The sequence below is a fragment of the Prionailurus bengalensis genome, chromosome C2, assembly GCF_016509475.1.
Source record: "Prionailurus bengalensis isolate Pbe53 chromosome C2, Fcat_Pben_1.1_paternal_pri, whole genome shotgun sequence".
In the NCBI taxonomy this organism is placed as follows: Eukaryota; Metazoa; Chordata; class Mammalia; order Carnivora; family Felidae; genus Prionailurus; species Prionailurus bengalensis.
Genome location: NC_057350.1, coordinates 123,877,259 through 123,889,570, shown reverse-complemented (window position 1 = coordinate 123,889,570; position 12,312 = coordinate 123,877,259). Strand labels below are relative to the sequence as shown.

Genomic DNA, 12,312 nt, shown 5'->3' with positions numbered 1-12,312 from the left:
TAAACATTGAAAAAAAAAATTTAAAAAAAAAAAATTATGAAGTAAAAATATCACAAGTCTTCCTCAACTCTAGCCAAAATCACGAAGGTGATCCTTGAAAACCTGAGGTTGAGAAATATTGGCGTAAGAGCTCTGAATCTTTCTTCTCTGGTCTAAAGCCCTCGGGTTCCCTGTACACCCAGCTCCTCTTCCTAAGGAGATAGCAGCTTACAGGACAGTGATGGAGTCCCATTCCTTTTGCCTCCTCTGCAGTGTCCAGTATGGAATAGGTGTGCATTCGTGATTCCTAATATCCCATGCATGAAGTGTGATTGGCCGGGAGAATACAAGTAACAAAAGATAGAAGTAGTTGAACTCCAAGCTTGTCATGGAAGTTCTAAGCCAAATACCATTCGGGAAGCTGAAGCAAGATGAAAAACTGAAAAACCACTGCCGATAAATTTGTGTAGAAACATGCAGTGCAGACTTCCCAATCAGTAGAGACATTAATAATTCCGGGGAGCTGCGAAAATGACTCCTTCTGTCAATTTTCCTCTTCTGGGGTATGCCAAATTCTGGAGCTCACTGGGGATGACATAATTATGTGACCTTCGCTGCTGGGAGCCAGGGAATTAAATTCTTCTAGGTCTTCTACAAATACCCCCTACTGAGAGAGGGAGGAATTCTCTCTCTCTTTGCATTTCTGGGTAGCTTAAAAGTGAACTGCATTCACGTAGGTTTTGCATGGAAAGTAAGCAGCAGCATAAGGGTATTTACCGTACGGTGAAATGGATCACGAAGCTGTGATTTATCCTGCACTGGCCCACGGAGGAAATGAAGCATCCTATTAGCATTGCTGGTCCGTGTGAATCACAATAGGCAAATGAGAGCAAGAGCAAAGCACCGATAATACAAATATCCGTGTGCAGCGAAGGAAAATGTCAAAGCAGAGTTTGGCTCTGCTGCAAATGGGTTACATTGAGAATGCATTAGCTCCTGACACCGGGGCCTGGGTAATCTACAGCTCTTTCAACTTATTTACTGTAAACTTGGAAGCAGCCAACCTTTCACATTTGCATTGGCTTTCTGTTGCCAAGGGGGGAAAAAAGGTACAGGAAAAGAAAATGAGAGAGCGTCCCAAGTTCGTCAGCTGATAGGGTGGCTCGCTGGAGTGCCTGTCCGTGAACTGGGAGCGTCTCGGCCACCCTGGTTCTCAGTCACGGAGGCTGCTCTACCATTGCATTCTTCTTCCAGCCGATTCCTTGGAAAATAATGGTTTTATTTTGCTCCAGAATTAGAAAATAAAGCAGCTGAACCTGGGAGCTACGAGTCTTAATTATCCTCCCTGGCCTTTTCTTCGGGAACCTAAAATTGATTTTCAAATTTCTCTTCTGAATTTGATTTAACATTTTAATCTGTGTGCCTTCTGTGGGGGCTTTGCCAGCAGTATTGATGACAAGGAGATGAAGAATTAGCCGGCCACGGCGGAGGTGCTTGTTATCAGCCCAGCCGTCCCGGTGTTGATGAGAGGTGCCCGGGGGTCGTCTGGGCCATGTGTGAGAAGGCCCTTCATCTCCTACTCACCTTGATCAGAACGAAAGCTGGAATCATGCCTGACAGGCAGCAGCCTCTGAACTTTTGTTTTAAACTCCGAAGCTGTCCCCTGAGATGCTGACTTATTAGCTCCAGGAATTGATAGAACAGTAAAAGAGTCCATATACTTCTGTAATATTGATTGGGCTGCCATTTCTCTTTCTTCTGTGGCTCAAAATATGGATTTTCCTGACACCAGCCTTAATTTGAATTAAACATTTAAAATATGCCTCTGCCTCTTTGGGGTTCCCCACCTGAACATTTGGGAACTTCAGCACAGCATATGGATTATGGGCAAAACTTGTCAGGGAGTGGAAATATGAGGTCTTGTGTACCTGCAGGTTGTTCATCGATTCCAGAGGCTTTGCTATACAAGGAGGTGGCTTGGCATAGAGTTTGAGTACCAGGACTGGGAAAACGTGGGGCCAGATCCCGGTGTGAATAAGGCATTCAGTTGCTCTGTGCCTCCGATGACGCATCTGCCAAATGGGGTGACTACGCCCTGACAGCAGGATCATTGGGGGAGATCATGCAGGCAGCGTGAGAGTGTCCGTGGCGAACTGGGGAAGGACAGAGCAGTGGAATCAGCTCAGAAGAAGTAAGTTACAAAGATAAGTACAGGGAGGCGGGCAGACATGAGAGGATCCCTGGTACTTGGAACAGCTGTCCACCGCAGGGGCTCACCGTTCAGGGCCCCAGAAGCAAGCGGGGGTCTGGGACAGGGGCTAAGCAGACCTGCAAATGAGGCTGCTTGAAGGAGGTGGGGTGTGACCGCTGGCAAAGAGAAACCTGGAAGCAGAGTCTTAGTGATGGCTTTGCTGGGATCTTTCTGACACCACATGGTAACCCTCTCAGAGGCTCTTTCTCTCTTGTGAGGTCACAATCAGGAGAAAATGAGTGTCAGCTTCAGCACGAGGAGCTACCACTGAGTTAGCAATTACTGTGCCCTTTCTCCGTGCCAGCCTGCTGATTTTAAACTTGTTGATTTTAAACTTCATAATAGCCCAAGATAGTAGGTTCTGTTTTTGTTCACATTTAATGGACAACGAGACTGAACTTTAGAGAAGTTAATGCATTTTGGCCAATGATCGCAGCGTTAGGAAAGTCGGAGCTCATACTTGAAGACAAGTCATTTCTGATTCCAAGACTCTGGTATTAACCATCATACCACACTCCTTTGAATTGATTGAGACTTTATTTCTTTGACATCCAGCAAGAATTCCCTGACCACCTCTATTAAGCCAGGCCTTAAACTGGGCAGTAAAGTCAAGGAGATGAGTAAGTACAGATTCTTGCCTCTGGGACCTCTAAAAGGAAAAAATATGTGTGGACACAATTGACAATGCAGGAGGAAATGTGCAGGGAGCCACGGAAGCATGAGGCAGGGGAGAGCTGCTATCTCAGCCTGAGAAGCCTGCACAGGCTCCTCAAAAGAGGTAATGCTTAAACTGGGTTTTGAAGCTTCTATAGGAGTTCTCCCAATACAAAGAAGTGTTCTTCGTTAGTTGGCCAAGAGCAGCTAGGATGGCTATTTCTTTTTGTCTTTCTTTTGAGAGAGAGCATGAGTGAGAGGGGGTGGGGCAGAGAGACAGGGAGAGAGAGAATCCCAAGCAGGATTGGCATGCTTAGCATGGAGCCCTACACAGGGCTCCATCCCATGACCGGGAGACCATGACTTGAGCCAAAATCAAGAGCCAGATGCTTAACCAACTGAGTCACCCGGGCGCCCCTCATTTTTTTGGCAACAAAGACTGCAAATGGCAGTAACAGCTACTTACTAATCTCTCATTTGGGCAGCTTGCAAGCCTTTCTGTTTCCACGGGTTTCTGTTTGCAGGTAAACTGCAAAGAGCCTGTTTTGGCTCTAAAAAAGAGAGTGTTTTTAGTTCCTCCTTAATTTACAGATTATAAACCTTGAGTATTAATCACCAGTTGGCTCCTTGATAAGTTAACCTTCAAGCAACAGTTTCAAAGCAAGGCTTCTCTCTGCCTGAAGCAGGTATGGAATCACCAGATAAACATGATACATTTTCTTGTAAAGTTAATTCTATTCAAAGACGCAAAGGTAAACAATGTTAATGTCATATTGTATTTAGATAGTTTATAGAGTGAATTGCAAAATTAGCATGATTCTTGAGAAATAAAACATTAGCTTTCTTGGAAATGTCACCGTTGACACGGGCCATTTTTGGGCATAGTAACTCCTTCTCGATCATTAGGAGATAATGAAATATCTGAATGGGCCTCGCATTAAGGTTACCTGCTACTGGGCAGTAGAACAGTTGGGGTCAATCTTTCACCTGCTCAAAAGCTGAACCCTCATACTCTCCCTGTAGAAGGAACCTACGTCCATTCCCTAGAGTATGATCCCATAAAGTCTGTTCTTTCATAAAGACGGGTGCCACGATGGGTTCACACTTACCAGTAATGGCTGAAATCTTACAGCGCTTTAATGCCATGCTTGAAATTAAAGTAATGGGAGACACAACCATAAGAAACCCGCTATAAGCCGTGTCAAGTCATAAAACTGTAATGCTGTGAAAGCCTAGCAGCCAGAAATCACTGGTGATGTGAAAGGAGCAAAATAAATATCGGCTGGGTTTTTAATTAACTGCCTCTAAATAATGAAAATGAGCCAATCAGACTCCCTTTTAGTAGCGAAATACCATTATAATTTGAATATTCCTATTGATGGACAGCATGGCGCCTTTGATGGAGGCACATAAATCAGGCAGGGCTGTTTTGCGTCTCCTGGAGACCACACACCAGTGAGCCTGCTGCGTCTGCCAGGCTCCGGCCTGACAAGCACAGGCCATGGTTTTTGCCCCTCGGCCTTTGAGAGGGGAAAGCGTGAAGAAGCCAGACCCAGAAGCTCCTACTCTGCGTCTAGCTCCCTTTAATAATCATCGCCATGCTACTGAGAAAAGAGTTGTGATGAAGAGGCATGCTCTGAAGTCCGGGAGATCAGAAGTTAAATCGTGGCTTACGATTACGTTATGACACTGGGCAAGTCTCCCCTCCCTGTGCGCCAACATGCTCATCTCTGTAATGGGAGGAAATTTGGTCCTTGCACAAAGGGTTTCTTCTCTAAAGCCACCGGCGAAGTATCTAGCACATAATATGCACTCAAGAACTATCAAGTGGTGAGGACAGGCTTCCTGCCTTGTTCCTGACCTTGGGAAGGAAGGATCTAATATTTCACCATTAATATGATGTTAGCTGTAAATTTATCACAGTTGCCCCTTATCAGTTTGAACAACTCCTCTTCTATTTGTAGTTTACTGGGAGATTTTACTGGGTATGCATTTTGAATTTTGGCGAATTTTTTTTTTTTTTACATCTATTGAAGGGACCATATGGTTTTTCTCCTTTCTCCTGTTAGTATGGTAAATTACATTGACCGAAACTTGGGTTTCTGGGTTAAATTCTACTTAGTCATAATCCTTTTTATAGAGATGGATTAAATTTGCTAATACATTGTTGAGGATTTTTGTGTTTATGTTCATGACAGACAGGGGTCTGTAATTTTTTTCACTTGTAGTGTCTCTGCCAGTTTTTGGTATTAGGGTAATGCCAGCCTCTGAAAAGGAGAAAACATTCCCTCCTCCTCTATTTCTTAAAAACAAAATGATATATGATTAGTGTTTTTCTTCTTTGGATGTGTGATAGAAACCAAAGAAACCATCTGGGCCTGTGGGAAGATCTTCTACAAAAAAATTTTAAATGATCTAATATGTGATTTAAATATGGTAATAATCAACAGGGGTTTTTTTTTCCTTAACTCACTTTGGATTTGCTTTACTCTTTTAGGACCTTCTTGATTTTAGCTCTTTCTTCTTTTGTAATAGATACATTTAAAGCTATCGGTGTTTATCTAAGCACCAATTTAACAGCATTTCACAAATTTTAATATGTTTGATTTGTAATATTTTCAGTTTTAATTATTTCTCTTTCAATTTCTTCTTTGTGCATGGATTATTTAAATGTGTATTGTTTAATTTCCAAATATCTGGGCTTTCTTTAGATTGCATATAGTTAAATGTTATTGATTTCCAATTCAGTTCCATTATGGTCAGAGAACATACTCTAGGATTTCAGCTTTTAAATTCATTGGGTCATTTTATGGCCCATACATGGTCTTTGTGAACATGACATGTGAGGTTGAAATGAGTGTGCATTCTACAGCTGGACGTAATGGTCGACAAATATCAGTTAGGACAAAGTGGTTGACAGCATTGTTTACGTTACCTGTGAGTTTATTGATTGTTTTTTTTGTGTTCTTATTCTATCAATTACTAAAATTTTCCTATGATTGCAGAATTGTCTATTTCTTCCTTTAAGTTTGTCCATTTTTGCTTCATGTTTTGAGGCTCTGTAATTAGATGCATGTGCTTTTATAATAGTTATCTCTTCCATTTGTAATTATAAAATGCCCTTCTTTGGCAACATTATTTGTTCGACATCAGTTTCATCTGATATTAATTAATTGCCTCCTGCCTTCCTGTGCTTACCATTGTATCAGGTATCTTTCCTACCTACTCCTTTTAGCCTATTTGTGTTTTTATACCTAGAGTGCATCTCTTGTAGACAGCACCATATAGTTATTGCTTACATTTTTATTCCGGTAATCTCTGCCTTCTTATTGGAATGTTTCATGTAATTCTTGATGTGGTTGGATTCAGATATACTATTTTATTGTTTGTTACCTGTTTAACCTCCCATACTTGTTTCTCTGTTGTTGCTTCTTTCCTGCCTTCTTTGGGATTGTTTGAATATTCTTAGAATTCCACTTTGGTTTATCACTGACTTTTAGCTATACCTCTTTTCCTTTATTTTTAGTGGTTACTTGCTCTCTGTATAGATCTATAAATTTTCACAGGCTTCCTAGAATTGGTATTTTACCACTTTGTACAAACTGCAGAAACACTGCAGCCATATAGATACATTTACCACCTCTCTTTTGCCATCTTTTATGCTATAGTGCTCGTGTGTTATATGTATTATAAGCCACGCACACAATGTTGTAATTTTACTTTAAACAATCATGTATATATTTTAAAGAAATAGGAGGAGAAAAATAGTTTCTTAGACTTGCCTAGATACTTACATTTCTTGATGATCTTCCTTTATCCCTGAAGACTCATGTTTTCCTAATATCATTTCTCTTTTGCTAGTAAAAAAAAAAAAAAATTCCTTTAACATTTCTTACAGACCAGTCTGGTGGAGATGAACTAAAATATCTTCACTCCACCTTCTTTCTTGAAGGCCATTTTTCTTGTTCTAGAATTATGGGCTAATAGATTTTTTTTTTCTTTTAGTCCCTTAAACGCAGGGATCCTATAGCTTCCATGGTTTCTGATCAGTGTGCAGTCATTCACATGTATTTAATGCCAGTTTTTCTGTGGCTGCTTTCTCTTTATCTTCAGATTTATGGTAGATAGGTATAGTTTCATTCATATTTATTTCCCTTGGGATTTATTGGCTTTTTGAACATGTAAATACATGTCTTTCGCCAAAATTGGAAAGGTCTCAGCCATTGTTTGTTTCAATATTATTTTTGCCTCATTCTCCCTCTCTTCTCTTTCTGGGACTCCAATGACTTATTATGTAAGACTTTTTGATATCAACCCATACGTCCCTGAGGTTACATTTTTCTTCAATATTTTTTCTCTTTCTACTTCAGATTTCTTACAGGTCATCAAAGCTCTGTTTCTTTCCTTGCAGTCTTTATTTTCTCTTTTCTTCAAATTGGATACTTTTATATTGATTTATCACACATTCACTTACCTATTCTATCAAGTCCATTCAGTGAGTAATTTATTTCAAATATTACTTTATTTATTTATTTATTTATTTATTTATTTATTTATTTATTTTTGAGAGAGCATGTGTGAGTGGGAGGGGGCAGAGGGGGAGAAAAAGAGAGAATCTCAAGCAGGTTCCACACCCAGAGCAGATCTCTTGGTCATGAGATCATGACCTCAGCCAAAATCAAGGGTCAGATGCTTCGCCAACTGACCCACCCAGGCATCCCAGATATTATCTCTCTTAATTATAGAATTTGTACTAGATTACTTTTTCTATGTTGCATTTGTCTGATGAGATTTATATCTTTTCCTTCATTCTAAGCATATTTTCTTTTATAGCCTTGAGCGTACTTATAAGAATAAATAGTATACTTGTTTGAAAATACAAATGGCTGAGCTATCTTGGGGTTGGGCCCTGTTGTCTTTTCCCTCGGGAAAGGGTCACATTTTCCTGACTCCTCATATGGCAATTAAGTTTAGATTATATCCTGGATATTTTGCACATTGGGCCAAGATGGCACTGGATTGTCGGATTCCTTCAAAACGGTTGACGTTTTGTTTTAACAGGCAATTCAGCTCACTTACTTCAGTTCAAACTATAAATTCTCTCTTGCCTCGTATGGACCGTAGTTCAGATCTCAGTGCAGTTGGCTTTCAGTCTGTCCCCTACATGCACAGTTCTGGGGCCGGCCAGAGACTTGGGTATTTGAAACACAGTTTGGGCTGTCCCTTCCCTGGCTGGCTCCTCTCCAAGAGTCCTCCCTCACCTTCCAGAAGTGCTGTTCATCTGGCCAGAAAGATGGCCCGCTCATCTGATAGAAATCAGAGTTTTAGCCCCTTGTTCCACAAGGACTGTGACTGCCCTCAGGGCAAGGGAACAAACAGAAAACTCTTGAATGCACTTAGTAATACTGAACTATACACCCAAAAGTGGTTAAGATGATAAATTTTATGTCATGTGAATTTTATCACCGTTTTTAAGAATTATTAAAAATCAGAGAACTCACCCATTTTTAGTAGCTTTTTCTGCTCCCCTCCAAAATCTGTCACTCCCCAGGCTTCAGGTCTTCGGGAGGGGGGAGCTATTTTTCCAGGGTTAAGGGTATTGTGAGAGGGTCATGTGTGAGAAGCCTACGCACATCAGAAGCAGAACTCCTTAGGTCGCTTTATTTGTACCTTTCACAACCCAAGTTTGCTGTCCTCCCAGTTTCAGGGAAATAAACACAGTGTATTACGTTTTGTGTGAATTTTAATATTCTAATTAGAAAAGTATAAGAATATTGACATAATATGACCCAACATGCAATATATAATTATTCTTTTATAAGATTATTATTTTACTGTTGATAAAGTGCCAATGTAAGATTATTAAATTTATGTTATGAAAATAAAACTTTATTTTTAAAGGATTATACCTTTTTAATTTTGGTGACTAAGTGAATTATAAACTCAAATCCTATTGCCATTCAACCTTAGATGATAATTCACAAAAGCCATTTGTTAGTGCCTACATCTGAATTTCTACAGGTGACCAAGGTGCGATTATTTAAGTATGCAGTGTCATTAAAACTTCAAAGAATTTTCTGTTTTATAATAAAAGCCATCCAAAGTTTTAAGAGGCCATGCTAGTTAAAAGCCTGACAGTCAGCACTTCAGGAACTTGAGCTAAATTTGGCTTAATCACCTGAAGAAAGCCAAATGGGCAGTTGTTTTAAGAGGGAGCATTACTCTAAATATTAGGAATAATGCTGAGAAATAAAAATCAGCATTGAAGCAGAACAGTTCTACAGTTATTACAGAATGCATCCTCTCTACTTTATGTTTATTTCTATGGGAAAATTAGCCTTCATGATGTATACTATTAATTAGGCAGAGCAACCCTGTCCAACAGAAATGTGATTCCAGCCACATACATAATTATTTCTTTTCTACTGGCCACATTAAATGAATAAAAAGAAACAGATGAAATTGATTTCAATAATGTGGTATGCAACCCAAAATATCTAACATTATCATTTCAATATGTTATCAAATAGAAAATCATTTGCGAGAAATTCTCCATGAAACAAGTTTTTCAAATCTGATGTGTATTTTCCACTTATGAGACATCTCAATTTGGACTCTAAATTTTCATTGGAAATACTTGATCTGTCTGTAGGTTTTGTATAATTTATAGTTGCAAAAAATTGATTCACATACCCAGACGTACTTAAAAGTTTTCCAGTAACTGAATTGAGCGACTATTCTTAAATGAGCAATTCAAAAATGACAAAAATGAAATAAAATTCAAATCCAGTTCCTCTGTCACACTAGCCACATAGCAAGTGTTCAAAAGCCATATGGTGGCTTGTGGCTTCTGCCCTGAAAAGTGCAGAGTAGTCACAAGGCATCCTTCGAAGGGAAACCTACATCCCATGTCTGTCCAAATTCCTAGAGACACTGTAGATGAGAAAAATTAATTAAAGAAAATCAGGTGGAGAAAAAAACTGGGTGGAGGCAAACAAAACCTTCAGGTTTGTATGGACTAGAACTTCTGACTGGTTCAGTGTTGAGACCGTATGTTAAGACCCTGCTTGGACACTGAGAAAAAGGAGACCGGAAGACATTTAAAGGTTTTACCTGTCAGTATGATTTGTACCAATTCTATTTAAACATTAGTCTTCAGGTATTCTCCTGGTTAATCGAGGAGTCTGTAATGTTCCATTGTTTTATCTTGAGAACTCGTTAGCACTCATTAATTATTTGGTCCTCACAATCCCAGATTTCAAGATATGCTACAGATTCGAGCTGTAGTAATCAAAGCAGTATGGTACTGGCACAAAAATAGGCATATAGATTAATAGAACAGGATAGAAAACCCAGAAATAAACAAATACTTATATGGTGAATTAATCAATGACAAAGTATGCTAGAATATACGGTGGGGAAAAGACAGTCTCTTTGATAAATGGTCCTGGGAAAACCAGACAGCTACTTGCAGAAGAATGAAACTGGACCACTTTCTCATACCACACACAAAAATAAACTCAAAATGAATTAAAGACATAAATATGAGACCCGAAACCATAAGACTCCAAGGAGAAAACGTTTCTTTGACATGGACCATAGAAACATTGTTCTAGAAATGTCTGCTTAGGCAAGGGAAACAAAAGCAAAATTAAATTATTGAGACTACACCAAAATGAAAATCTTCTGCACAGTAAAGGAAACCATCAACAAAACAAAAAAGCAACTTACTGAATGGGAGAAGATAATTTCAAATGATATATCTCATAAAGGGTTGGCATCCAAAATAAATAAGAATTTATACAACTCAACACCAATAATAATAATAATAATCTGATTAAAAATGGGCAGGAAACCTAAATAGACATTTTTCTAAAGAAGACATCCAGATGGCCAACAAACACATGAAGAGATGCTCAACATCACTCCTCATCAGAGAAGTGCAAATCAAAACCACAGTGGGATATCACCTTACACCTGTCAGAATGGCTAAAATAAAAAACACAAGAAATAACAAGTATTGGCAAAGATGTGCAGAAAAAGGAACCTTCCTGCACTGTTAGTGGAACTGCAGAATTGGTGCAGCCACTGTGGAGAACAGCTTGGAGGTTCCTCAAAAATTTAAAATCAGAATTACCCCATGATCCAGTAATTCTACTACTGGATATTTACCCAAAGAAAAGAAAAATACTAATTGATAAAAATATATGCACCCCTATGTTTATGGCAGCATTATTTATAATAGCCAAGATACGAAAGCAACCTAAGTGTCCATGAATAGATGAATGGATAAAGAAAATGTGCTATCTGTATCTAGATAGATAGATAGATAGATAGATAGATAGATAATAGAATATATATTGGAATATTACTCAGCCATAAAGAAGAATGAAATCTTGCCATTTGCAACAACATGGGTGGATCTGGAGGGTATAATGCTAAGTGAAGTAAGTCAGTCAGAAAAAGACAAATACCAGATGATTTCATACATATGTGGAATTTAAGAAACAAAAAGCGAAAAAAAAAAAAAAAAGAGACCAAAAAAAAAAAAAAAAAAGCCAGACTCATAAATACAGAAAACAAACTGGTGGTTACCAGAGGGGAAGTGGGTGGGAGAATGTGTGCAATAGATAAAGGGGATCAAATGTACACATCATGGTGAGACCGGAGGAATGTATAGATTTGTTGAATCATTATAGCGTACGTCTGAAACTAATATAACACTGTATGTTAACTATACTTTGATTAAGTAAAAGAAAAGAGGGGTGCCTGGGTGGCTCAGTCGGTTAAGCACCCAACTTCACTCAAGTCATGATCTCACAGTCATGGGTTCCAGCCTCACGTTGGGCTCTGTCCCAACAGCTCGAAGCCTGGAGCCTGCTTTGGATTCTGTGTCTCCCTCTCTCTCTGGGCCTCCCCCACTCGTGCTATCTCTCTGTCTCTCAAAAATAAATATACATTAAAAAATTTAAAAAGGAAAAGAAAAGAATTATTTGGTCCTATGGATAGCTCCTCTTTCTGAAGTTGTAAGCCCTGGCCCTAATTCTGGGGACCTCAGTATCTCCTAAGATTCCCTCCCTGCAGGAGGTAGATGCTTACAAAAACTTTGTTGATGGAGATAATTGCAGAGTGCTAAAGGGGCATGACATTTGCATAGGACATTTTTCACTCTCCAGGCACTTCAACATCCATTACTTCCCCTAAAGGACAAGTAGGGGTTAGTTGAAGTAGATTCCAGATAATGATCATGGAGTGGATCTGACTGAATTGCACCTAACAGCTGTGGGCAAACAAGAGCCCTTCATTTTTAAATAAGATTCTCTACCCTTATTTGACAGTCCCCTATTCCTGTTTGGCGGTGAGAAATGTGTGTGTGCCCATGTGGTAATTGCATTCAGGTCAGTAATTTTTGAGACACAGAGTTTTAA

General features: G+C 39.3%; 1 protein-coding gene across 3 annotated transcripts in view; it reads left to right on the top strand.

The window, feature by feature from the left end:
- The window catches only part of CLSTN2 (calsyntenin 2), a 608,534-nt gene that overhangs the window by 443,340 nt on the left and 152,882 nt on the right, over nucleotides 1-12,312 (top strand). The window contains exon 1 of one of the 3 annotated variants that reach the window (XM_043595272.1): nucleotides 2,508-2,850. The exons of the other annotated variants lie outside the window; for them this stretch is intronic. Coding sequence (XP_043451207.1) covers nucleotides 2,847-2,850 — 4 coding nt within the window. The 5' untranslated portion in view covers nucleotides 2,508-2,846. Of the gene's footprint in view, nucleotides 1-2,507; nucleotides 2,851-12,312 lie in introns of those variants that run through there. 3 annotated transcript variants of the gene reach the window in all.